The sequence below is a fragment of the Lissotriton vulgaris genome, chromosome 12 (assembly GCF_964263255.1).
Source record: "Lissotriton vulgaris chromosome 12, aLisVul1.2, whole genome shotgun sequence".
In the NCBI taxonomy this organism is placed as follows: Eukaryota; Metazoa; Chordata; class Amphibia; order Caudata; family Salamandridae; genus Lissotriton; species Lissotriton vulgaris.
The window spans coordinates 100,148,211-100,175,390 of NC_141700.1; the positions used below are offsets into that span (position 1 = coordinate 100,148,211).

The 27,180-nt window shown below is 49.2% G+C and overlaps 1 protein-coding gene across 2 annotated transcripts in view; it reads right to left on the bottom strand.

The window, feature by feature from the left end:
- Positions 1 to 27,180, bottom strand: part of DCST2 (DC-STAMP domain containing 2) — an 84,714-nt gene that overhangs the window by 47,419 nt on the left and 10,115 nt on the right. Inside the window, exons 5-10 of one of the 2 annotated variants that reach the window (XM_086947375.1) lie at positions 26,651 to 26,716; positions 25,372 to 25,585; positions 24,683 to 24,840; positions 22,602 to 22,766; positions 20,732 to 20,899; positions 16,384 to 16,484 (exon numbers count right to left, since the gene is read on the bottom strand). In XM_086947375.1, the coding sequence (XP_086803501.1) occupies positions 16,384 to 16,484; positions 20,732 to 20,899; positions 22,602 to 22,766; positions 24,683 to 24,840; positions 25,372 to 25,585; positions 26,651 to 26,716 (872 nt within the window). The remainder of the gene's footprint in view (positions 1 to 16,383; positions 16,485 to 20,731; positions 20,900 to 22,601; positions 22,767 to 24,682; positions 24,841 to 25,371; positions 25,586 to 26,650; positions 26,717 to 27,180) is intronic. The other variant, XM_086947376.1, reaches the window with a different exon arrangement.

A 27,180-nucleotide genomic window follows, 5' to 3' on the forward strand; every position in this document is an offset into this window, starting at 1 on the left:
CATCACCCTCCCTCACCATCACACCCCCTCGCCCACACCCTCACAACCCCACAACCTCACCCTCACACCCACTCACCCTCACAACCCCACACCCCCACACTCTCACCCTCACACAGCCCCTCACCCTCACACCCCCTCACCCTAACTCACCCTCACACCCTCACACCCCCTCACCCTCACCCCCTCACCCTCACACCCCCTCACCCTCACAACCCTCTCACCCTCACACACCCTCACTCACCCTCACCCTTACCCTCACACACCCTCATCACACCCCTCAACCTCACACCCCCTCACCCTCACATCCCCTCACCCTCACACACCCCTCACCCTCACACACCCTCTCACCCTCACTCACCCTCTCACCCTCACAGACCCTATCACCCTCACACACTCTCTCACCCTCACCCTCTCTCTCCCCCTCACCCACCCTCACCCTCGCACCCCCTCACCCTCACACCCCCTCACCCGCACCCCACCTCACCCGTACACCCACTCACCCCCACACCCCTCACCCCCCTCACCCTCACCCTCACCCCCTCACTCTCACTCACTCTCACACCCCTTCACCCTCACACACCCTCACCCTCACACACCCTCACCAGCATAGCATAACAAAACATAGCATAGCATAACAAAACACAGCATAGCACACCATAACAAAACAGCATAGGATAGCAAAACATAGCATAGAATAGGAAAACAAAGGATAGGATAGCAAAACAAAACATAGCATAAAACAAAACATAGCTTAGCAAAACACAACAAAGCATAGCATAGCATAACAAAACACAACAAAACATAGCATAGCATAACAAAACATAGCATAGCATACCATAACAAAAAAGCATAGGATAGCAAAACATAGCATAGAATAGGAAAACAAAGCATAGTAGAGCAAAACAAAACATAGCATAACAAAAGAAAACATAGCATTGTATAACAAAACACCTCTCACCCTCAAACCCCCTCACTCTCACACCCTCACTCTCACACACCCTCACCCTCACACACCCTCACCCTCACCACCCCCACACACCCTCTCACTCCCACACCCCCTCACCCTAACACCCTCACCCTCACACCCCCTCACCCTAACACCCTCACCCTCACACCCCCTCACCCTCACACACTCTCACACAGCCTCACCAGCATAGCATAACAAAACATTGCATAGCATAACAATACACAGCATAGCATACCATAACAAAAAAGCATAGGATAGCAAAACATAGCATAGAATAGGAAAACAAAGCATAGGATAGCAAAACAAAACATAGCATAACAAAACAAACCATAGCTTAGCAAAACACAACAAAGCATAGCATAGCATAACAAAACATAGCATAACGAAACAAAGCATAGCAAAACAAAACATAGCATCGTATAACAAAACACCTCTCACCCTCACACCCCCTCACCCCCCTCACTCTCACACCCTCACTCTCACACACACCCTCACCCTCACACACCCTCTCACCCTCACACCCCCTCACCCTCATACCCCCCACACACCCTCTCACCCTCACAGCCCCTCACCCTCGTCACCTCCTCACCCTCACACATCCTCACTCACCCTCACACTCCCCCTCACCCTCACACCCCCTCACCTTCACAACCCCTTACCCTCACAACCCCACGCCCTCACACACCCTCACCCTCACACCCCCTCACCTTCACACACACCCTCACCCCCCTTCACCCTCACTCCCCCTCACCCTCACTCCCCCTCACCCCCCTCACCCTCACACCTCCGCACCCTCACACCTCCTCACCCTCACACCTCCTCACCCTCACACATCCTCACTCACCCTCACACTCCCTCACCCTCGCAACCCTCTCGCCCTCACACACCCTCATCCCCCTCACCCTCACACACCCTCACCCTCACACCCCCTCACCCTCACACACCCTCACCCTCACACCCCTCACCCTCACACACCCTCACCCTCACACTCTCACCCTCACCCCCCTCACCCTCACACACCCTTACTCTCACACCTGCTCATCCTCACTACCCTCACACACCCTCACCCTCACACCCCTTCACCCTCACTCACCCTCACACAGTCCCTTGCTCACTTTGCCACTGGATTCAAGCAAGCCTGGCTGAAGACGGCTGTAATGCCAGAAACTGGTTCTAGGAAGCTTGTTTCCGGTTCAGGGAAGGCATGGCTTGGCAGTTCGGGCTGGACTGTTCCTATGAGGCACAAGGTCAAACTGTTTTGCCTATGGCCATGTCTGAACTGGGTGGCAGAGTGGGCTAAAGAACGGTGATGGATTAAACCCAGATCTGTTGACTGGGTGTGAGTGTTTGATTGGTTCAGATGCTCCATCCATCACCACCCCCTTTTGTACCGCTTTAGACCATCGGCATCTACTTCAGATTTTCTTTACCCTTGACATCCAAAATCCACCCTGTAGACTCTTCCCAACCATCACCATCCTACCCATAAATCCCCTATCTTTTGTCAGTTTCTTTGCCTTTTCAGCATTGTTTGACTTCAACGAACAAGTTATTTACCCTTTTGCAACGCCTTATCTGGTAGAGACTCCAACTAACTACAGATTCCTTACCGTAGAAATATCCTCAGGCGTCGAACAGGGTCTGGAAATTTTTGCTCCCAAGCTGTATCCATTGCGCCAGTAGGCGGCATTGCTCAGCTACGGGTGGCGTAGTTGGCGTCGTCTAAGTGACATTTGCACTGCCTATATAGGTGCCCACCAGGCGAGCTGACGTCCATAACTTTTAGCCACCATCCATGCCAGCAGCCCGGAGCCATGAAGTACACTGACCACTGGTATGCAAAACTAGGGTCCTGAAAGGGGAAACGCACTGTCCCTAGAAATACGGTCGCAGAGTGGGGAGAATGGGTGGGTCAGTAAGGAATCTGTGGCTATATAGCGTCTCTACTGGATAACGCATTACTGAAGATAAGTAAATTGCTCATCTGATTGAGACTTCTAACCACAGATTCCTTACCTTAGAACAGATTCCCAAACAATACCTCTTCAGAGGTGGGTCTGTGGACCAATTTCACAGGAGGAAGTTCTGCAGGACCGAATGGGCAAAATGCCATCCCTGAGAACCTGACTGTCCAGGCAGTAGTGCTTTGTAAACGTGTGGAGGGAAGCCAACGTTGCTGCCTGGCAGATATCCAGAACCAGAACTCTGCGTGCCAAAGAAGTAGTCACAGATTTGGCTCTGCTGGAATGAGCACGCAAACACTCGGGTTGCTTTTTAGCTAATGAGCAGCAGATCTTAATACAGAGGATGAACCTTCTGGAAATAGTAAGTTTCTGCATGGCCAGACCATTCTTTGTCCCAACATACCCCATGAAGAGTTGGTCGTCCACCTGGAACTCTTGTGTACGAGCAAGGTAAAGCGCCAATACTCTTTTTAGATCCAGGTGGTGGAGTCACTCTTTTTCTTTAGAGGGATATGGGGGAGTGTAAACAGTAGGAAAGGTGATGGATTGGCTTACGTGAAATGAAGTGACCACTTTCGGAAGAAAGGAGGCACTTGTGCAAAGCACTAGTTTGTCAGGAAAGATGGAGAGGTATGGAGGCTTATATGAAAAGGCCTATAGCTCACTGATCCTCCAGGCTGATGTTATCACCATGAGGCAGGCTGCCTTGATGGTAAGGAGCCTGAGAGGGCAATTATGAAGTGGCCCAAAGGGAGCGCACATGAGAACTGTGAAAAGAAGATTCAGATCCCATTATGGCTTAAAAAAAGGGTGAAGGAGGGAACATCTGTTGAAGACCTTTTGAGAATCTATTTAGGAGATTTAAAAAGCGATTACTTATCAGACAACTGCAAAAAAGCAGAGCTAGCAGAGAGACAGCACTTCAGAGTGCCCAGAGCACAGCCCTGCCGGGCAAGTGAAATAATAAAAAGAAGCAGAACATGAGAAAGGGTGGCAAAAAGGGGTTCAGTGTGACCTTCTGCACACCATGACACAAATCTGTTCCAATGCAGTTGTAAACCATTCTTGAGGATGAGGAACGCCTGGTTGCCAAGAAAACGTCCCAGACTTCCGAAAGGAGGTTAAAAGCTGTGAACTGCCGCTGCTAAATTTACATGCAAGAAGGCGAAGAGCTAACAGGTTCTCCTCTGCGGCTGTGACAGAAGATCCTCCTGAAGGGGCAGCCTCATCGGAGGACTGAAGTCCGTGCTCAATAGCTTGGGATACCGGACTCTCCATGTCCAGTCTGGAGCCACAAGGATTACTTGGGACCAGTTGTTCCTGATCTTCTTGAGAACTCTGGGCACGGGTGGAAAGGTGTACAGGAGACCAGACCTCTACTGAAGATGAGAAGTGTCTCAGCGTGAGAGCCACCTTGGAAATTCCAGAGTGCACAACTCCTGGCATTGCTCGTTCTCGGCAGTGGCAAACAGATCTAACCAAGGCTCTCCCTTCTGTTCAAAGAGACCTTGTACCACCTCTGGATGGATACACCATTGGTGATCCTCTGGGCATCTTCAGATGAGTTAGTCCACTCTGGCATTCAGAGAGCCCGCCAGGTGTTGAACAACCAGGGATAAGCACTTATGTTTCCGCCATGTCCAAAGACACATGGCCTCTTGACAAAGGGTCCACTACCCCACCACAAGCTGTTTGTTGCAGTACCACATGACGATGGTGTTGTCTGTGAATATCTGCACCACCCTTCCATTGATGGAGGGTAGAATGCCTTTCAATGCCAATCTGATTGCTCAGAGGTCCAGCAGATTTATGTGGAGTTGGGGGCGGAGCTAGCCAGCGTCGATGGCGGACGCGTGAGCCTTTGGCTCCTTGCCTTAGCCCCGGAAAAATCCTGCTAATTTATCCTTCGAAGTGTCCAATCTTCCATATTCGGCTCTACTACGCTCACTGACACCCCAAGGCAACAATGGGTGGCTTCCAGACCCTGGCTGGCGAGTTCCTCCGAGTGGATTGAGGCGAGGATCTTTGGCGATCTGGCGGCGGCGGACTGGGCCTGAAGCCGCGGACTATCCTGGAAAGCAGGCCGAGCGACGTCACCTGACGTGCGGCCGCGGAGCACGGTAGAGGCGGTGTGGTGACCGGCCAGGCCGAAATCAAGCGTTTACCTGTCCGGAGCGCCCCCCCTTCTTGGCTGCCACCCCCCTTCGTGAACATTTGCCCTCGAACGAAGTGGGTCCTTGGTGGTGAGGAAACTGTGCATTTGAACTACGTAGTGGCGCCTCCGCAGCCACGGAGTGATCGCAGGCGCATATCAGCTCCGATGTGTCCTGGAGTCCCCACGGCCCTCCACTACACCTGAGTGGTAGGTCCGGCGCCGAGCCTTTTGCACTGATAGCACCCGGTGCCGAGTGCGGATCCTGCTAGAGTGGTTGGAGACTGTTGGACCAAACTAACGGGCGCCATCTTGGGTGCCTCGCGCCGCCAACACAGGCCCAGAGACCTCGCCGTCAGGAGAGACTCACACGCTACCCTTGCCGACTGGAGGCAGCGAGGTGCCCATTGTTTCTGCGTTCGCCTGCTGCCAGAGAAGAACATGGGGAAGAACGACGCCACACAGGCAAAACTCTCCTTTGATCGGTGTCGACCGAAGGGAACGGATGCTACGGCCCCGGAGGCATCCCCGAAGGGGGCCACTGCGACTGGCCCGGCGTGCACAGAGCTCCTGGACATGTTGGCTGCTATGGAAAAGGGCATACAGGACAGTATCGCGTCTGTTGGCTCTAAAATTGACGCACTGTCGTACCGCATGGACCGCATGGCGGAACGAGTCGACAAGCACGCGGAGCGCCTGGACATGGCGGAACGGCATCTCACGGAGGCAGAGGAGGCGCAGACCGAATGGGACAAGGACAGAAAACAATTCGGTAGACTCCTTCAGGTAATTCGAGATAAGGCAGAGGATTTGGAGGCGCGCTCGCGCAGGTCCAATATCCGCATCACGGGAGTTGCGGAGACCACTCAGACCGGCAAAATGGAACTCTATGTAGAGAAACTGTTGAAGATTTTGCTCGGAGAGGAAGCCTTTTCCCCCATGTTTATCATGGAACGGGCACACCGCACGCTGGGCCCACAACCGCAGCCGGGCGCGCCTCCTCGTCCCATCATTGCGAAGCTTCTCAATTACCGCGATAGGGACACTGCTTTGCGCCTGGCGAGAGACAAGGGTAAGCTGCAACATGAGGGCATGGACATCTCCCTTTACCCAGATTTCACGGCTAAAGTCCAGGAGGAACGGAGACAATTTGCGCCGTACAAAAAACAACTACGTATGCTGGGCCTGGACTACACGATGCTGTACCCCGCCAAACTCCACATCAATACAGGGGGGCACTCCTACTTTTTCACGGATCCCAGAGACCTCCAGAAGTCCTTGAAGGAATGGACTCGGGAGCGCAAGGAGGCTCGGAAGAACCAGGAAGACGATGCTGGTTCAGTCTCGCACATGGACGGGCAAGACTAGATGGGTCCTAATGGAGTATTTAGCTCTCCTCAACGTGGAGGGGATGCTATTTCTCAAATGGAGGAGCTGAACCACCTCCTTGGGGGGCGGTAAGTCTGGATAGCACTATGACTGTCAGTACTGTTTGATGGTGCAGCATACGAATCGAGTAGATTTGCGCTATGGCGGTTGTTGAAAAGGGGGGAAGCCACCGCTGCTTGGGAGTATGCACAGTCCAGTGTACAATGATTGGGGGGTTGGTGGGATTGGGGAGCGCATTGGTGTGATTTACTATGGACACTGAACAAATAGCGGGGCCGGGCTGGAGAGCCGAACTGACTTTATGCGATTGAGCAGTTGGTGGTGCGGTTCCTTACAGGCGTGCTCTGCCCTGGTGCCTTTGGCTGAGTGACTCCCTGGGGAGTAGAGTTTCGAAACGACCTACAAATTGCTATTTTTGGGTTGATGGGGGTAGTTCTTGGGGCCTGTCTGACCTGGTTGGGGGTGGTCGGCTGTGGGTGGGTGGGGGAGCGGGTGGTGGGGTTGGGGGAGGCTACTGACGGAGGTTCTTGTTTCAATGGGTTTGGGGAGTTTGCAATTGCATTTAGTGGACTGCTCTGTGGAACTGTACCCGAATTGAAATGCCGGCTGGCTACAACGGGGAAATGTGTACTGCTGCGTTTTGTTCTCGCCATCCCTGGTGATACCATGGTTCAAATGTCCTTGCTATGTCGAATGCTACTTTGAATGTTCCCACACATTCCCCACACACTCTGAAAATGATGACATGGAACGCGCGGGCCTGAACGATTACCGCAAGTTGAGGAAGGTCCTTAGCTACCTACACCGACATCATGTTGATTTGGCCCTATTGCAGGAAACCCATTTGCCTATCAACAGTAGGATGTTACAGTCTCGTGGGTTGGCGGGACATATCGTAGCGGCTGGCTTCACAACACATTCTCGGGGAGTATTAATCTGGGTCAGCCCTTCCTCACAATTGAAATTGATCCCGGTAATGGCAGATACGGAGGGTCGATATGTCCTGGCTAGGTGTGGGTAAGGGACTTGACCTGTTGATAGTTAATGTTTACGGCCCCAATTATGATAACCCTGAATTCTATGCTGCCCTGTCCGCACACTGTAGGTCTTATGCACAACCTGGGATGTTATAGGGAGGGGATTTTAATTTTGTCTTTGACCCTGAGAGGGATCGCTCTGCGGGCCCTGCTCGGCGCCCGGTGGCCTCCGCCGCCTACATGAGAGCCGAGCTGGTTAAGCTCGACCTGATAGATGTCTGGAGGGACAAACACCCCTCGAAGGGCGGCTTTACACACTATTCGGCCTACCATAACGTCCACACTAGAATAGATTATTAGTTGGCGACTCCTCTGGTCCTGAGCAGTATTGTCACTTGCGAGGTTCTCCCACGCACCCTCTCGGACCACTCCCCCATTCTGTTGCATCTTTCCACTGCTAGGAAGGGTATACCGGCCTTCACCTGGAGGTTCCCCCCCTTCGCCCTGTTGGATGATGTCTTTCGGGGCGAACTGGCGGAAGATATTGAAAAAATTTTTGCTACTAATCTGGGCTCTGTTGATTACTTTTTCACGGTCTGGGAGACATTCAAGGTTTTTATTAGAGGCATGGCTATGTCAAAACACTCCAGTATGCTGCACACCATTAGGCGGGAGCTGACCGCATTAGAAGCTCAGCTGGCGGACCTGGAGAGCCGCCACCTACTGGATCCTGGCACTGACAATGGCTCGGCGCTCACCCCTTTACTGTCAGAGTATCAGTCACTAGCAGACAGGGAGATTCTCTATATGGGTAAATACGCCACTGCCCGGGTCTACGGGGAGGGAGATAGGCCGGGCGCCCTTCTGGCTCGTATTGTTAAGGGCTCTCGGAGACCTCTAGTGATAGATGAGTTGAGATCCCCGGAGGGCGACGTGGTCGCGGATGAGGAACAAATTCTATCGACTTTCAGACGCTACTATGCCGAACTTTATCAGTCCAAAACACAGGGCGTTGAGAGCGAAATTGACGATTACCTGGACCATATCGCCATGCCTTTCCTGCGGAATTCGGACAGGGAATTTTTGATGGCCCCCTTTCATGGGGACGAAATTTTGGAGGCCCTTGCCGGCATGAGAGCAGGTAGTGCACCGGGTTCCGACGGGCTCACGGTAGGCTTCTATAAGGCCTACAAAGACATCTTGCTCCCACACCTGATCACCCTCTTCGACACGATCTGTGAGGACGGTGAGATGCCCCTCACCATGCGTGAGGCGTTGCTGGTCACTATACCGAAGCCGGGGAAACCCCCGGACCTCTGCAGTTCGTACAGGCCTCTTAGTCTGCTAAATGTGGACGCAAAGATTTACGCCAAAGTACTTGCCAATCGACTGGCTCTCTTGGTCCCGGAGCTGGTTGCGCCTGAACAGTCAGGATTCGTTCCGTGCAGAAATTTAACTTACAACATACGTACGGTGCTGGGTACGATGCAACATGTCCGACAGGAGAACCGGGCGCTAGCGATATTCCTGGACATGGAGAAGGCATTTGACTCTGTCGAATGGCCTTTCATGATCAGAGTGCTACGGAAGCTGGGCTTGGGCGAACCGTTTCTGCAGAGGATTGGGGCGCTGTACCACCGCCCGTCAGCCAGACTGAAATTGGGAGACAGGGTGTCGGAACCGATTTATATTGGTAGGGGGACTAGGCAGGGCTGCCCCCTATCGCCTTTACTCTATGCGCTGGTGGCGGAACCCCTAGCTTGTGCCATACGGGAGTACCACAGTCTGGAGGGGATAAGCTTTCCCACCTACAAAATAGGGATATCGACGTACGCGGATGACACCTTGCTATATGTCCGAAACCCGGAGTCGAATCTGACCGCAGTTCTCTGGGTGGTGGTCCGCTTTGGCTCACTCTCAGGTCTACGGGTGAATTGGGACAAATCCATCGCTTTCCCTCTCACTCCAGTGACACGTCCCTTCGACATGGAGTACCCTCTGAAGTGGTCCACTGACTCAGTCAGGTACTTGGGCATTCGACTGCATACTGACCCGGAGGTCTTGGTCCGGGATAACTATGGCGTAGCCTTCAATAAATTAGTCGATGATGTGGACACTTGGTGTAAACTCCCGCTATCCCTCCTAGGCAGGATCGCCATCATGAAAATGATCGTGCTGCCCAGGTTCCTGTTCCTTTTCATAAATATTCCAGTGGTGCTGTCGAAGTCCTTTTTTAGACAGCTCACACAAGTCTTGATCCGACTGGCCTGGGGCGGCAAACAAACTAGAGTACAGTGGGCGACACTTATTCTCCCCTGTGAGATGGGGGGTCTTGGTGCCCCGGACTTGGAGCGCTACTACCGAGTGGCGCAAGCTGCTCATCTGCACTCGTTGGTCCACGGCGACGCACGCACGCCGCATCTCATCCTAGAAAAACTGTTTGCGGACCCGCTCCCCTTGCCTGCCACGATCTGCCTTCCGGTGGATCGCTCTGTCGGGCGGATGGATTCCCTTAAGGCAACCAACCATGCATGGCATGCCCTGGCGCGGGCTCGTGGCTGTACTATATTGTACTCCCCACTGATGCCGATAGACTGGGCGCTCTGGCTGGACCCCCTGGGTGAAAAGGGCGTTGTCGAGGCTCTTCGCTCTCTCGGAATCGCGAAAATGGAGGACTTGTTCACCGAGAGTACACTAAAAACCTGGGATCAGCTCACACCCACGGCATCGGGCCCCTCATTGCTTCAGAAATTCCAGTTTCACAGGCTCCGCTCGGCGTTCCGGGAGGTTCTGGGCTCTGCTATGGAGGAACCTGAGGAGGTTCCTGAACTGACCTATATCATTAAATCTAAAACACCTGCTAAATTAATCTCGCAAGTCAACAAGTTGGGAGTGGCGCATCAGCGCTTGCTACACTCTAAAGCTAGAGCAGCATGGCAGGACGATCTGCAATCGCCCATTGATGACAATATGTGGCGATACTGCTGCTCCAGCACGCGCAAAATCTCCCTTAATGGCAGGCACAGGTTGGTGCATTTCAAGTTCCTTCAGCGGGTGTATTACACCCCCGAACGATTACATCGATATGGCCTCCGTCCCTCGGCGGAGTGTGAGCGTTGCCGAACGCCGGTTGCCGACTTTTTCCACATGGCATGGCTCTGCCCTGGCGTACATGCTTTTTGGGGGGAGGTATTTACTGAACTCGATCAGATATTGGGGGAGACACTGCCCCGCTCACCAGAACTGGCGCTCCTAGGTTACTCTAAGCCACTCCCCCATCTCTGCGTCGTCTGGTCGATATGGCGTTGTTGATAGCCAGGAGAGTGGTGGCGGCCTGTTGGATGCGAGGGCCTCTTCCTGCCAAGACAAGGTGGACAAGGGATCTACAGTATTGCTGTACTCAAACAGAGCTGTACAGCGAATTGCTTCCGCCTAGGAGCAGACCGAAAAACTTTTGGGACCTCTACAAAGAACACTTACAAAAGGGAGAGGAAGTCGGTTCGGAAACCTCGGAGGTGGTAGACCTCCAGGACCAAGTATTGGAGTAGTGGGTTGGACATACATGGGTTTCTCCCCATGGGGCAAGGAGGGGAGGGGGCGATGGGGTGGGTGTGGGTAGACTTGGAGTCCGGGGTCTCACGGGGGCGTGGTGGGGTGGCTACAGGGGGAACAATCATAAGGGGGTTGGGGTTAGGACAGGGCGCACTGCAGACACACCATGTTTTACTCACGATTGGGAGGGTGTAGAAATTCCACAGACACACTCACGGGAGGGAGGGGGGAGTTGGGATGGGAGTTTGGGTAGTTTTCTTTGACCTTTTCCTCAACATAAGACCTTGCAACCAAGTTTACATCAGGAGATGGCCAGTTGTCGCACTGCACCACACGCTACCTCCAGAGAGGTATCACTATTGGTTATACTGGATCAGGGCCACTACACCACGCCGCCGGGCCCCCGGGATACCGGCTACTATGGCTGTGTACAGTTTTTATTTTCTCTTTGGCCACAATGTTATTGTGATATGTACTTCCATGCAATGTGAATTTGTAAGTGCCTCAGTGACGACAATGGCTTTGCTGTTAATAAAGGTCTTAAAAAAAAATAAAAAAATAAAGATTTATGTGGAGTTCGGAATTCGCCGGAGAGGAGTGCCCTCTGATCTCCACTTCTCCCAGATGGCCATCCCACCCAACAAGTGACGCATCTATCATTTCTGTATGATCTGGGTGGGGAAGACAGAGGGTTCTGCCCCTGACCCAATCGCGGTTTGTGAGCCACCGCTGCAGGTCTTTTGCAGTTTCCTCTGAGATGTAGACCATGTCGGAGAGATTCCCCTGATTCTGCGCCCACTGGAACTTCAGGTCCTACTGCAGAGACCACTTTTGCCTTCTGGCATGTGGCACTAGCAAGATGCAGGATGCCATGAGGCCAGCAGCCTCAGTCAGTCTCCAGGATAGAGGCTGAAACATTGGTATCATACCTTGAATATCCTGAACTCGCCATTCAGGAGGATCGGCCCAAAACTGCACTGTGTCCAGAACAGTTCTGATGTAAGCGAGCGTCTGAGTGGGAGTCAGGTGTGGCTTCTGCATGTTGATAGTGAACCCCAGCGAGTGCAGAAGGTCTGCCGTAGTCTGGAGGTGGGAGAAGACTGCCATCACCTTGGTGGACACCCGAGAGATGCTGGTAAGGCCAAAGGGAAGCACAGTGAACTGAAAGTGCTCATGGCCAACAGTGAACTGCACGGGAATGTGGTAGTATGAGTCCTGTAAGTCCAATGATACCATCCAGTCTCCTGGGTCCTGGGCAGACAGGACCTGAGCCAAGGTGAGAATTTTGAACTTCTCCTTCTTGAGGAAGTAATTGAGAGGGTGAAGGTCTAGGATAGGATGAAGGCCTCCGCCCTTTTTTGGTACCAAGAAATAGCGGGAATAGCAACCATGGCCTACTTCTGGCGTGGGCACCCTCACTATGGCTTCTTTCGGCCAAGAGAGCCACAACTTCCTGGTGGAGATACAGAGATGATTTTCCATCAGCTAGTTGTGAGATGGTGACATGGGGGAGGGACAGTCATGAAGGGGAGGGAGTAGCCCCTTCGGACAATATGCAAAACACACCTGTCTGAGGTTATGGACCGCCAGCGTGGCAGGTGGTGGCGGCGAATCCTGCCGCCAACTGCGTCCCCATGATGGTACAAGGGCAGATGAAGAGTGTTTGGAGGTTGTGACTGCCATTTGATTGGGTGAACTAGCTACTCGACCCACGGGTTTATGGGTACCATGCCTTCGGCCACGCAGAGGCTGGGGAGCATGAGTGGCGCAATGGCTGACAGAGTAGAGGAGCGGTTGGAAGCCCCATTCGTAGCAACAAAAGGAGGATTGTGGTGGGCAAGGGCTATAGATAAGCCCAAAACCCTGGTCATAGCCCTACTGTCCTTAAAATGATCCAGTGCTGAATCCGCCTTGTCTCCGTAGAGATGAGAGTCATCAAAGAGCATGGCTATAAGAGATGATTGAACATCCCAAGAAAAAACAGTCTTTCTCAACCAGGCACAGTACCGTAAGTGCACCATCGACCAAACCGTTCTGTCTAGAGAGTTGATGGTGTCCAATCCACATCTTATTGTGAACATTGCTGCATCTCTCCCATTGGCAACAGAACAGGAGAGTATGGCCCGGGACCGATGGCAGCACCTGCACAACCGTATCTCAAAAGGCATGCAGTGTTCACAGACCGCAGTGCCAAGCTGGTAGAAGAAAACATCTTCTTCCCCAAAGCATCCAGCCTCTTGGATTCTCTATCTGGAGGTGCCGTAGGGTGTGTGCCAGAGTTTACAGGGGACGTAGAGGCTTGGAACACCAAGGTCTCCGGGCTAGGGTGTTGGGTGAGGTAGTTTGGGTCCCCTGGTGAGGGGCAGTGGTGGGCAACTGTCCCATTCACAGGAGCCCTAGTGCTGGACTTGGACGAGGTACCAGAAGTGTCCAGTCCACTGACTACACCCAGATCCTCACACAGTCCATGTTTGCATTGTAAAGGCTGGCATTCTTCATGGACCAGCGACCCCTCCCATTCCTCCCCACGTCCCAGGCCAATAAGAATAGGGCTCAGGCTCCGGCCGGGAAGGCATGTCTCCAGTCAGCAGCAGAGTTGGCATTGGGCGACACCCCTCTTGGTCCATATCAGAGTTGGAAATTTGAAAGGAGATAATGCCGCCCATGGGTGCCATTGGCACTGGAAGCGTTGTCTTCGGGACCGGCGCTGAGAAAGGTCGAGATAGTACGACTGGTGCTGGTCTTGATTCATTTGTTAATCCCTGGAGCCCGACTGGCACTGAGGTCCGAGCTGCTGGAGAGGATCCAGCTGGGGCTCCTTCCGAACCACAGGGCACAACGGTACACCAGAGGAAATGAGCCCCCCAAACCTGGGTGGCGCCTATATAGGCATCACAAATGTCACTTCCGGCACGGACGACGCAGAGCCAAACTACACCACCTACCAGCACACAGGGGTACTGCTCACAAAAACATTTCTGACGCCTGGGTATAATTCTAAAGTAAGGAATCTGTGGCTAGAAGTATTTATCAGATAACATGAGATTTCACCCTGGATACTGCTTGGCACTCGCCAAATAACTTCAGTGGCCAAATCGCTGCTGCATAGCAGTACATTCGTCTCCCATTCTTGTTCGCATAACCTGATTTTTTTGTTGATTTACCATGAACTATGGTCACTCTCCGCACACTACTTCTTTCTTTCAATTAATTTGAATGTTACCACAAGAAATGTTTAGTCCACTAATCTTTTCGGTCATTCACTATTTACACAGACTTTGCTGACATATCTTATCTTGTAAATTGCTGAAAAAAGCTTGTGCAAGTGTGGAATGTGTTGCTTTTAACAATTTCTCCCATTATACTGTGTTTATAAGGTCTAACAGCACATGATCGTTCATATGTACGTCTGTATCCCACTGAATTTGCACTTTGCCTACATAAGCAACACAACTACCACTGCTCTTGTGAACCCCTGATTTTGTGAAACATTGTATCATTCCAAGACACTGTTGGACCAATCCATTCCACTGATTATCTCAATACAGTATTTCTAGCCCCCACTTACCATGCTTCTGTCCCTCCGATTCAGGTAAAACATATGCACACCATGGTACCAAAACAACATAGTTAAAGTCTTTCGACGAGTTGTCGCTCTAGCCTAGGAGGTACTTGGTACACTTTAAAACTATCCCCCATATTACTCATGGCAATATAATTTCCTTGGACTAGGCAATAAATCGAAGACGGGGGATATGTCAATGAACAATTCCAGCAAATATAATATTTCTTAAATGATGTAGCAAATAACAGTAAAATGATGAAAAGGAAGTCACAGTTATCCTATAGGGGCATGGACTACATGAAACAAATATATATACACCCCAATATGGGTCATGGCTACCCTGCAGTGTGTACACTGGAGTAGGCTGTACACCGCCTCTAAGTAGGTGGTGTGGCAATAGTAGGCAAACAGACTTGTCCCTGCCCTGGCTTGCAAATGGAACATAAGTATTCTGTGCAGTAGGCCATGTGGTGTCGCAAACTTAAGGTTCTTTACCAATATAGTGCAGGTCTGTGTTATTAGTGGAAGGTTGAACAAAGTACTTCATGCAAACCGAACTGTCCATCAAAACCTGCCCCTACGTTCAAGCATCTGTCCTCTTCCAAGCGTCACCTCTCCGGGATGAAACTGCTTATTACAACATGTGATGATGTTATGCAAAGGGCAGAGCAGTCACACATGACAAACGGAAATGCATCACCAGATAAATAAAAGTGGGATGCTTTTGAACCTTCCAGAAAATAGAGAGTATTGCACATGGACACAGGTTAGACAAAAGGTGGGGAGAATCAGATGCAGAGGAGAAAGCAGAAAGCAGAGGCGTCTGGGAGGTTGGAGAGAGAACTGGCCAAAGAGTGGGCGGCAGTGGAAGTGAATACAGGGTACTGGAATCAGAACTGTGGGTCAGAAAATGACAGCCAGACACAACAGCGAAGTTAGAGGAGGCGGGCTGTAGTGTAGATGGAAACAAAGACTCAAAGCCTGGGTCAGAGGAGGTGCGCTGTGGTGTTGATGGAAACAAAGACACAAAGCTTGGGTCAGAGGAGGTGCGCTGTGGTGTTGATGGAAACAAAGACACAAAGCCTGGGTCAGAGGAGGTGCGCTGTAGTGTAGATGGAAACAAAGACACAAAGCCTTGGTCAGAGGAGGTGCGCTGTGGTGTAGATGGAAACAAAGACACAAAGCCTGGGTCAGAGGAGGTGCGCTGTGGTGTAGATGGAAACAAAGAAGGTGCGCTGTGGTGTAGATGGAAACAAAGACACAAAGCCTGGGTCAGAGGAGGTGTGCTGTGGTGTAGATGGAAACAAAGACACAAAGCCTTGGTCAGAGGAGGTGCGCTGTGGTGTAGATGGAAACAAAGACACAAAGCCTGGGTCAGAGGAGGTGCGCTGTGGTGTAGATGGAAACAAAGAAGGTGCGCTGTGGTGTAGATGGAAACAAAGACACAAAGCCTGGGTCAGAGGAGGTGTGCTGTGGTGTAGATGGAAACAAAGACACAAAGCCTGGGTCAGAGGAGGTGTGCTGTGGTGTAGATGGAAACAAAGACACAAAGCCTGGGTCAGAGGAGTGAGGGCTTCAATATGGCGTGAAGGAGACCAGGTTGTGGTTCAGCAAAGGTGGGCTGCGGTTCTGAAGAGCATCCAGTGTCTACTGCTCACTGGCCATGTGTCAAAGCCATCTGCCCCCACGCTGTGCAGCGGCTGTTTCCACATTTTCTGTGGCTGGATTTTATTCAGCCCACCTAGTCCAACATAGGTACCCCCTGCTCCCAGTCTAGGGAATGAGCAGAACAGACTGCCCCGCTGTGGGCTACTCACCAGCTCCCTGTCTGGGTAGTATGCAGCACAGACTACCCTCTGCAGTCTGTAGACATAGGCTCCAAACAAGGCCACAAAGAAAGAGACTCCATACAAGAGACCTGGATGCAGGGAAAGAAACAATAATACATTTTAGAACACTGGAATGTAGGAAACACCGCTAAAGACAATTTATTATCTCTGAAGGCAACATTTGAAATCTTCGGTTCCCTAACTCATGGACCCCGAGTGGCCCTCAGTATTGGAGAGCCCTGTACACATCCCTAGGAATGCGCGCCTACGCCAAATACAATACTACATTATACAGAGAGCATACCTGACACCTGGAAATTTGAACCTATATTCTGGCTGGGTGGACGCCACCTGTCCCCGTTGCTCCCTCATAGACGCCTATTTACTGCATGTGTTTTGTTGGGATGCTCCAACCTGCACAGGTGTTGGACAGAGGTGGCAGACACTCTCACCCAATGTACAGACCGCACCCTTCCATTTGAATAGAAACTGTACATTTTGCATTTATACAGTGGCAGCTCGCATAGGCTGCGGGAGGTGGGGCGGCGGTAGTAAACACGGACATACGACGGAACGTCGGAAAGTAATTATTGCTACCCTCAGCGAACGCCACTGTATAGGGGTACACACTAAAAGAAGAGGCTACTGACCGCCAAAAAGTTGATTTGTGAAAACAGGAAGCGGACATAAATGTGCGGGTCCAATATTGCCCCTTAGACACACAATTGTTTCCCTTACCTGTGTGACAATACAGGAGATACACCATGCAGGAGGACCAGGGAACGCTCTTACTATCACGCAACCACCTATTATGTTTTAAGTTGCCCCTGTTACATTAGTACCCGACTTCCCAGGTCACAGACAGCTACACAGAATCGATATGCAACATACATGCATGCGCTGAGGCACCTACATAAACACCAATGATAAATACTCAAGACATAAGTGCCCATTGCAGCCGCATATACACGGCGCAGTTGGCAATGTGAATCTATTTTGCTTAAAGCTGCCGTGATGTATACTTGATTTTAATGACCCCATCAAATGACCACTATTAAGAGGAATGTTTATTGTGTATTTCGGTCCTGTTTAAGAAAACCTAATAATAAAAACAGATTTTAAAATAAAATAAATAGGAAGGAAAGTTACGTCATGGGTGATTGGTTGAGGATGCAAACGGGGTAGACATTTTGAGATCTTAGGGCGAGTGGATCCGCGTAGCATTGTGAGCAGGTGCCTAAAAGAGAGGCTCACTTTTCTTCAGCTTCCTGAAGTCCCTGTTTTTAGAGGTTAGGAAGCATGGGTGGTTGTCTCCGGTGAGTCGAGCTATATAGGAAGCGTAAGTGAAAACATAGTCTAGTTCTAGACATTGTAGAGAGGATTGCATAAGTCAGTGGGCCACTTGAGGTACATCATCCTTCAAGAGTCTGATGTACCTGCAAAGCTGGAATAATGATGAAGGGCCATGTCGGAATCAGTTCTTTCAGCCTTTCCATTCCTGCTGTTCTTTTGAAAAGTTGTAAATCTACACCCGCAGGTTTGCCACCTTGCATGCCTCCAAACTATAAGCCATTCCCATTCACAAATCTTTCAGAAGTGTGCCATTGGTTGCCAGGCTAACCTCTGACAAACTGTTGTGAATCACTATTGGTGCGAATTCTGAAGTATTTCTGCTTACGTAATTGGACATGTTGCAAAGTTGGTCATGGTGAAAGGGGGCCACTTTTTTCTCCATGGTGGGAATCCGCAACCACAACCACTACTAGACTGTAATGCTGCGCCGTCTATAATTACGCCCTAGGATTCAGCTGGAGTGTTTGGGATGACATACCTCAAACACATTCTTGGTTTGGTAATTGGGTATGAGGGCCAGAGTCTGTGTTGTGTCTGTGTTGAGTTTTCTTACTGTTCTTATTTCAATAACAGGTTTTAACTTGTTCATTTTTTGGATTGCAATCTTAAATACATATATAGTCACGTTAACTACCAAAGTACCCACTGAAGTACTCCTTGAATGGGTGCAAATTTACTACTTTTTGGATTTCAGAAACATTGGTAGTAGTAGTCTTGGAAAGCTGCTCAGTCTCTAGTTTAAAGCATACCACGGCAATCAAATACCCAAAAGGATATGGGATGAATTGTTGGAAATAGTCTAATCAGTGGCAATTGCTCAGGGTAGCATTCCAAGGCATCGTTTTTCATCCATTGTTCTAGGCAAAGGACCACCTGATGCAAATCAGAAGAGAGCCTGTTCCTCGTGGAAACAGCCCCTCCCTTAACCGTGGTCATCTCAACCACCCCACCCTACAGCCCACTGCTTCTTTAGTTGGGAAATTTAAGATTCACACCCTCCAATCTAACTGGCCAAGCTACACTCCCAAGAAGGCTGCACAGAAAGGAGAGGGTGAATGAGGCATGGAATATCAATCACTCAAGCAGTATTTGTAAAGTGCAAAACTGTCCCTCCTAGTGGTGTCTGGGCGTGGTGTCTCTGTTGAAGAGCCAGGTCTTGAGTCTCTCTCTGAAGTCTGCCAGTGAGGGGGTTGTACGGAGCTGGAGGGAAAGGTCGTTCCAGTTCTTGGCAGCGATGTAGGAGAAGGAGCGGCCACCACTTCGGCTGCAATGGGTACAGGGGTTGTGCGAGGGACGAGGAGCGCAGGTGTCTGCAGGGTTGATGTAAGTTGGGTCGATGGTTGATATAGGCAGGTCCTAGGTCATGGAGGGCTTTGTAGGCATGCACGAAGATCTTGAACTGGCACCTTTTCTGGATGGGGAGCGAGTGGAGGTCTTTCAGGTGGGGGGCAATGTGGGTTCGTTTGGGGAGGTCCAGGATGTGGCTGCAGCGAGGACTATGCAACGCGGGAGGGTAGAGGAGTTTGAGGAGAGGAACGCATGAAAGGGAAAGCAGCAGCACACAAAGGAGAAAGCTGTAAAGCATGTGGGGTTTGTATTTGGCCAGTGGGAGGCTCATGAGGAAAAAAGCCGGGAAACACACACACACTCTCCTAGAGTGCTTGACCGAAATAAAAATAAGAAGTTCCTAGAAGTGAGCAATGGAAGTATAAAAGTAAGCCAATCAAAAGGATTATAAAGAGGTTGTGGTCTTGGGTAAGGGCAAACACAAGAAGTGGAGGGAAAGTCATCAAATAAGAAGCAAAGTAAATGAGAAAGACAATAAAAGCCAACCAATGAGAAACATTTGGTGGGCGGTAACAGCCCTCTAAATTCACAATATGTATTCCACAGCCAGATTGCTCTCTGGTAGGTGAGACTTACAAAAGTGACACAGTGCATGATGTTTTTGCTCAGAACCTGCTTCCTGGCTGCGTGTGAGCTTTATGAAAACAACAAACGAACGCCGTCGCACGAATGTGAAAAAAAGAAAAAATTAGTTTACTTTTTGTACGTCACACATAATTTCCATATATGAAATTCAAACCGATGTGTGGAACCTGGTGATTACATTTTTAAACTGGGATTACAGATTAAATAAAATGTGCTTGTTGATATCCGTTTTAAAGAGTTAACAACTTGCTGTTAATGTGTTTCTTTCCTCCATTTGCGCTCTTAAAACATGGAGATGTTATTATTGTGCGGTTAAGAGATCAAAAGGCGACCTGCTCCTGGCACAGAGGGCTTCTGCCAGTGGGATAGAGGGTTGACACACCCTGAGGCAGTGCTTAATTTGTAAAAAAAAAACATATGTTTTGGGGCACTCATCAGGAGGCCACTGCAGCTTACACCACTCATTGCCCCTGCTATGCTGCCAATGACAGTGACAACACAACTACTAACCATTCCACTCCTACAAGTGTGACAATTTGGACTATTCCAGGCCCCGAAAGCTACTAGAATGGCTTGAGAGGCAGGTATAAGTCATTTTTAATCTATATTCAATTAAAAAGTAACTGTTGTAGTGGACATATCTAACTTAGCCATACAGCGCCATCTTGTGGCCCACTGTCAAAAGCGCTGGTGTTGACAATTAAATGCCGGTGCCCAGCCCCGGAAACCACCAGCTCAAATTAAGCACTGCCTTAAGGTCATATTTCGTTAAGTATATTGGAGGCCATACAGTCTTGGAAAATGCGAGCAAACAAAGATGACCCCACAAACACCCCACAGACTCTACCTGGGCATGGGGCTGAGGACGATGGAGCAGGGTCTCTCCATCCTCTCGCGTCCATCTATGACTTGTGCCTTCTCCGTCTCTATCCTTCACATCTGGCACCCTTACCCATGACCTCACTGTTCTTTCCCAGATGCCGCTTGTCCAATTCTGCCATCCCAAACCCCTGATTCCCTGGCTCTCTGCCCTGTTGCCCCACTGTCTCACCTATGATGAGGTATCCTTTGTAGTCCGGCTCTGAAGGCTGCAAGAAGCACTTCTGGGATACAACGCTGATGTTGCTCACCTGGAGCTCATCGAACGACTTCACAATGTCTCTGAAAATGTCGGTGGTATATCCCTCACCCTGGACTTGGACAGAGATGCTGACAGGGGCTGCAGAAGAACACACAGAGAGTTTAGTGACATCAGGGTAGAGCTAACCAATGAACTGGGTCCTATAAAAAGACACCAACATAACCACAATGGGCCTGCAGAGAAACAACTCTATCCAGATGTGCTTTATTCTTGTACCTTCATACCTCAGGTTTTACGTGCCTTGTACATTTATATTTAAGACAGTGGCTCCACCAGGTTCATTTCAGTCCAACATGTATAGTGAAATAAGGCAACACAAATTAGAGTTCAATCTGCAAAGAAAATGCATATTCAAAAGTATACAGCCAACTGGACTGTAGAAAGGAAAGCGATTTCTCAAAAATGGAAGCAGTGTTAATCAGACGTCTGAAAGAGGCGCCATTGCTTCAAGCCCCCACACTTGTGCTGTATCATTTACAGATTACAAAGCACGACTAGGCTGTTTATCAAAAACGTGGCAAATAAAACCACTCATTCCAGCAAACAGTCCTTTCCTCAGTCCTTCTCCTGCTGCTCATTCTTCTGATTTCAGCTCTTTGTCTCCCGCCTTTTCAAACATTCTCACTCTCCATTCTTTCAGTTCTCCTGCCTCCTGGTCGCAGTCCTTCTCTCTTCCTCCTTCTATTTGCAAAAGTCCTTCTTCTCTTTTTTGCCTTCCCTAAGTTTGTATCCCCCTCTTATCTTTCCAAAGCCCTCCCTTCTATTCCATCAGGTCTTTCTCCCATGTTCCCTTTCCTTTGCCCTTCTCCACCAAAGTCACTCCCCTATCCCCTTCATGCCGCCTTTCTCTATCCATCTTTTTCTTTCCTTTAACTTTTCTTCCTTCCTCTCATTTCCTCAACAGGAGTTCTCCTTCTCTTTCCTCAAGCCCCTTCTCCCACATATACTGCTTATTGCACACAAACACATTTGCCCTAGGCTGACTGGACAGGACTTCCAAGCCCCACTGGAGTCCTCCATCCACCATTCCCAGCTGTAGAGAACAACATCTGGGCTGCAGACAGACAGACACTCAGATATATCTAGGCTGACTTTAAATCTTCCCCCTGTAACTAGGGAAATGACTGTCCCTATCTTCTACCCAGGTGGACCTGTTATGATACTCCCACCTCTTGGGCTGCAGGAGGGTGGAAGACCTCTCTCCCTTCACCCTCTTGTGGCCTGGCACAGCCTAAAAAATCCATTACAACTCAACCTATTCTTGTTCCTTTCTATGTAATCTCAAACTTCTCCCTCAGGCCCACCTTTCTCCCCCTTCTCCTGTGATGTCCACATGAAACCGTTCTCAAGCCTTTCCACGTAAGGCTTGCAATGTACCCAGTCTTTCGCCACCTGTCTCTGGCCATCCGTCTATCGTTGTCCATATGGAAATGCAACCTCCAGAGATGGTCACAAAACTACATGAGGCCTTTGGATGTGGAATCAATACTCACCAAGAGGCCCCAGAAGGCTCTTGGAAGTTGAACGATCCCTTCAGAGGAGGCCTCAAGATCTGAACACAATAATCCAGATTATACTGGGCTCTGTAAACTCTCATTTCTTTTGATTGACCCTTCTGTTTCTACCCAAGCTATACAAAATGGAATGAAGCTATACTCTATTTTGGAATCTAAGGCGAGTCTTTATCAGATTCAGGATGCAAGAGGGTGGTCAACGTGACGAGAAAGCATACACAGGAGAAAAAATAAAGATTACGACAGGCCAAGGCCGGGTGTCTCACCTTTGGCAACGATCTCTCGCTGCAAATGGAAGCGCACCATATCGAGGATCCAGTAAATAATGTAGTCCATAATCACAAAGAAGAGGACGATGATCATTTGTCGTAGGACTTTGGTGATGGCGAGTGTGTAGAGTCTCTTTTCCTTCAGGGTCATGAAGCATGAGCCTGGATAGGATGAGGAAGGAAAGAACCAAAAGTAAGGTCAAGGAGAAGAAACCTAGGATACATGAACTAAGAAATATGAATCAGGCCTGTTGACATCTAAGCGTCAAACATTGGCCGATCCTTCAAAAATATGGTTAAGCAACTTTTGGAAGAGGTTTCACCTAAAAAAATTTGGAACACCTTGGGCATGGTAGGGTAACGGCTGCTTTTTCCAAACTGAGGAATGGGGGGGTTGTTGTTGAATCAGCTTTGATCTGTACTATTTAAATCCTATCATCCCGTCTACGAGGTAGGACATTAGAGCCACAAGTAGAAGCGTACACAGGCCTGAGGCCTCATGGTCAATCTTCTATGTCTCCAAAGCATTATATTTTGCCCTGACATGAAAATCAGAGTGCTGGACAACGTGGGATTACTAGTGGGTGATCCCCAATTGTTCCCAGCGGCAGTTGAGGGATTTTGGTAGTGTAAATACTTGGATAGCTGGAAAGCAGGGTCTAGGGGAAAGAGTTAGCACTATTTATTCACTTGAATTCACATTTGAAGTGAGCAACTCTAACTGGAGCTCGGACAGGATGCAGGACACAGCGAGAACCATCCGATTATTTTTTGCATTTGACAGTATGAGGCCTTAGCAGGATGGTCGTTACTCAGACACAAACATGGAAGTCGAAGTTGAGGGAGGCTACATACATACTTCAATTGTCATAGTGGTTAGTGAAATAAACCAATTCTCTAGTCACCTATTTCTTCGGCATTCCTTTTTGTGTTTTTTTAACCAGTAGGGATCTGGAGAACAAGAACATGCGTCTAGGAAGGACCAGTCCTGGTACTGATGGGTATTAGCAAACACAACAAGATAATGAACCGAGTGCTGAAACTTTTCAACCTCTCACCCCACTCACAGATCTGGGTATAATCCATTGTTCTTTTGTTCTCTATGCCACCCCAGTTTGGACCCAGCCATATGCAAATCAGTCTTAACCCTGTTCGCCATGGGAACAGTCCAGACGAACTGCCAGGTCAGGTCCTCCCTGGACCGGAAACAAGCATCTTGGGACCGGATTCGGGGTATTACCCCTCATCAGCTAGACTAGCTTGAATCCAGTGACAAAGCGAGCAAGGGAACCACGTCTGATGGGTATTAGCCATTCGTACTGGCCAATACAGAAAGAACAGGTTTATTGCTCACTTGGATTGAGATTTTCACAGTCTGAGGAAACTCATGACCAAAAGACAGGAAATCTCTGAGGACCTCCATGCCTAACACTTGCAGATTACATCTAAAATTCATGACTTGTCAGGAACAGCAGAAGAAATTTGCCAATGTTACGTTCACCAGTGATACAGAACAAAGTGGAGAGCCCTTTGGACTGGAAGGCTGGTGACTCAAAATACTTCAATATGGCTGGCTACGGGGACTGATTGACAGAATGAGCTAATTGCAAAAGGTTACTGACTGGCTCAGATGTAATGTATGGTGTTATTAGATGATTCACTTCACATCAGTCAAGTCCATGTTTGACCGCCTCTTGTTATCTGGCCAAGACAATATCTGGAGACAGCCCATCTGCAAATGATGACTCAGAGTTATGACGCCAGTTCTATTGAATATGGACGTGTTGTCAGGATGTACAACGTACCTTGCTCAGAGAAATATTTAAGCAGCCTTAAAGAAACCACCCTCCTAAGAACCACTGTTAAGGAAATAACGTTGGCCTACTGTCAAAGATTCACCCTTAAATTAAAAAAAATTTAATTCATTCCAAACGTCTGCCTGGTGAAGACCAAGCAGGCTGGTGGCAAAAGTGGAATGGAAACTCTACTTCTACCAGTCTGACCCTTGCTACCAAGGATGTTGCAGCCAATCAGCTCTTCCATGGGGCACGTGCAAATGGAGCACTGCGTTAACTTACCGGGTCGGAGATATTTTCGACTCTCTGATGACAGCAAAGGCAGGATGGTGCTCCGGCCATGCCGAGCCCTCATGAAATCAATTTCCAGGAAGGCTCTGGTTATGTAGATATTGTCAAAGTTATCATCATACAGATAATACTTGCGGTAGAGCAGCGCCCTAAGAGGGAGAAGACAACCAGTCAGGGATGAGGTAACTAGGAAGCAATATACTAAGCACATTCTCTAGAAGTCCCAATCCCTTTGCGTTTGAAGTGTTTAGAGGTTGCAGTCTTTACAGAGGTGTAGTTAGCAAAGGTGTGCACTCTTGGGTCCTATGCAGCCCCTCCCCCACTCGTTAGACCACTTCTTCTCAAGCCACATCTCATCACTGCGATATATAGAAAAATGATGAAAACACTGGCATGACAGGGGTGGAACCTCCATAGTTATGGAAAACCAGGCTTGAAAATCATGTTGAGGTAAACAGACCAACAGCTCGGCAGACAGTCACAGACAGACAACCACAGATGCATACACACACACACACCTGCCCATTCCATTGATCACTGTCCTGTGGAGGGAAATCATACAATTGACTGACATGATGCTTCTCTAAAAGATCAGCGCTGCTGAGACACCTGGTCAGTTTGCTTTTTTTTCAATCCTCAAGACCTCACCTCATTCATGCAGTAGCCTTCCCCACACGCACCTGTAATAGATGTAGACGGTAATGATGGAGGCCACAGAGGCGAACACGGTGATGAACTCCTTGTAAGGGCGCATCCGTTCATTGACGTCCGCCATGATGTCTGCGGCTATCTGTGAGAGAGACTTGCTTGCGCTGAAGTCGATGTCGAACTTGTGGGTGATGGTGATATTGAAGTCAAACTGTCTCCTGATGAACGCGATGACCTTCATGATGGCTGCGCCGGATAGCAGTGCAGACGAAAGAGCGGTAGAGGTCAGAAGCTTGTAAAGCATTGGGACACTTATGAGTTGGTCCATTGAGCATGAAGGGCCTACTCATGGCAGGAGAGTGTTTATCCTCACACAAACCCCACACAAAGGAGACTACCCAAACTTGATGAAATATATGTCTTTAAACAGTAATCCTCATCTTCTCCTCCTCTAAGGGTGATCTACTCAGTGCTTTAAATATCCTACAGCCTCTGGCTACATCATAGTTTGCTAGTAGTTAGACCCTCGCTTAGCTCCAACTGACTTTCAGTTGGAGCTAAGCGAGGGTCTCCTGACTCTGTGAAATAGCATGCTGGGGACACTGTGAACTTCAACTGGGCCATGTAATGATATTGTGAGAGTACGTGAATGCATCTTGGGAGCCTTGTAATAGTCTTTTCAGAGCTACATGTGGTTTTTTGGTGTCTTTGGGAGGCTCTTCTGGTCATACGTGACCGTAGATTGCAAGCTGCACGTGGACCTATTTCGATCTATGTAAGGATCTCCTAAAAGTAGTGTGAGGATCAATTAAAAGTTTAGCTCTATGAGAGGGATTACTGTGAGTTATAACATGGTGTGCAGGAGGTCAGAGTTCCTCCCCAACTACAAATACAGCTGCAAGACATTCTTCTTCTCTACCTTGGCATTAATCTGTCCTCTATATTTACTAGAAATCTTTAGGCTTCCTTTTTTAACACTCTCCTGTGTGGGATCTGGTAGGATCTAGTGGTAACCTCATCTGCAGTAAAATCTGAGCTGTAACCTTGGTTTTCACTGTGCAGCCCAACTCTTGCCTTGCTGATGAGGCCATGTCCACCTGAACAATCAGGCTTTGGGCTGTATTTTATGCCTTTCTATTGTATCTAGGGCTCATACCTGCCATCCACTTACCACACCATTCTCACACACCATTCATAGGCTACGCCTTCTCAGAGGAACCCTCCCAACATCTCCACATGGCCAGCGTGTCTCTGGACAGCAGTCCAAACCTTAATTGTAGAGATTAAGATAATATTTTTTATTCTACTTACGTTCTCCAACTTTCCTCCTGATAAAGCCCTGAATGATGTGTGGAATGATACAGAATAGGAGAAGCACTGTCGGAAATAAAAGCAAATAAAATCATTGTAGCCGAACAACTATGTCAGCTTGGCCAATGTACAAACTCTCCCTTGACCCTTTAAACACAGGCTTGAGTGGGCAGAAAATGTGGATACGATTGCAAGAACTCCTAAAAAACAGATAGCTGCCGGCCCAAAAATGCTTCACCGGCTCTTTTAAATCGAGATAAATTCCAATACAGCTATCGGTCCTAAAATCTTGTTGGGCACAGGGCATACATACCTAAGGGTATAAAACTCGCTAACTCATAATAAGGCCAAGCGGTTAGGTCTTCCTAAAAATTAATTTTCTATTTATATTAGATTTTCTTTTTAACATTGGACGGCACGTTTATCAACAATAAAATAATTTTACAGCCGACTGAGATACCAAGTGACGTTTTGTTCTGTAAATCAGATTCAGAGGAGTAGTTTCCTAAAAGGCACATGGGTACAGTCAA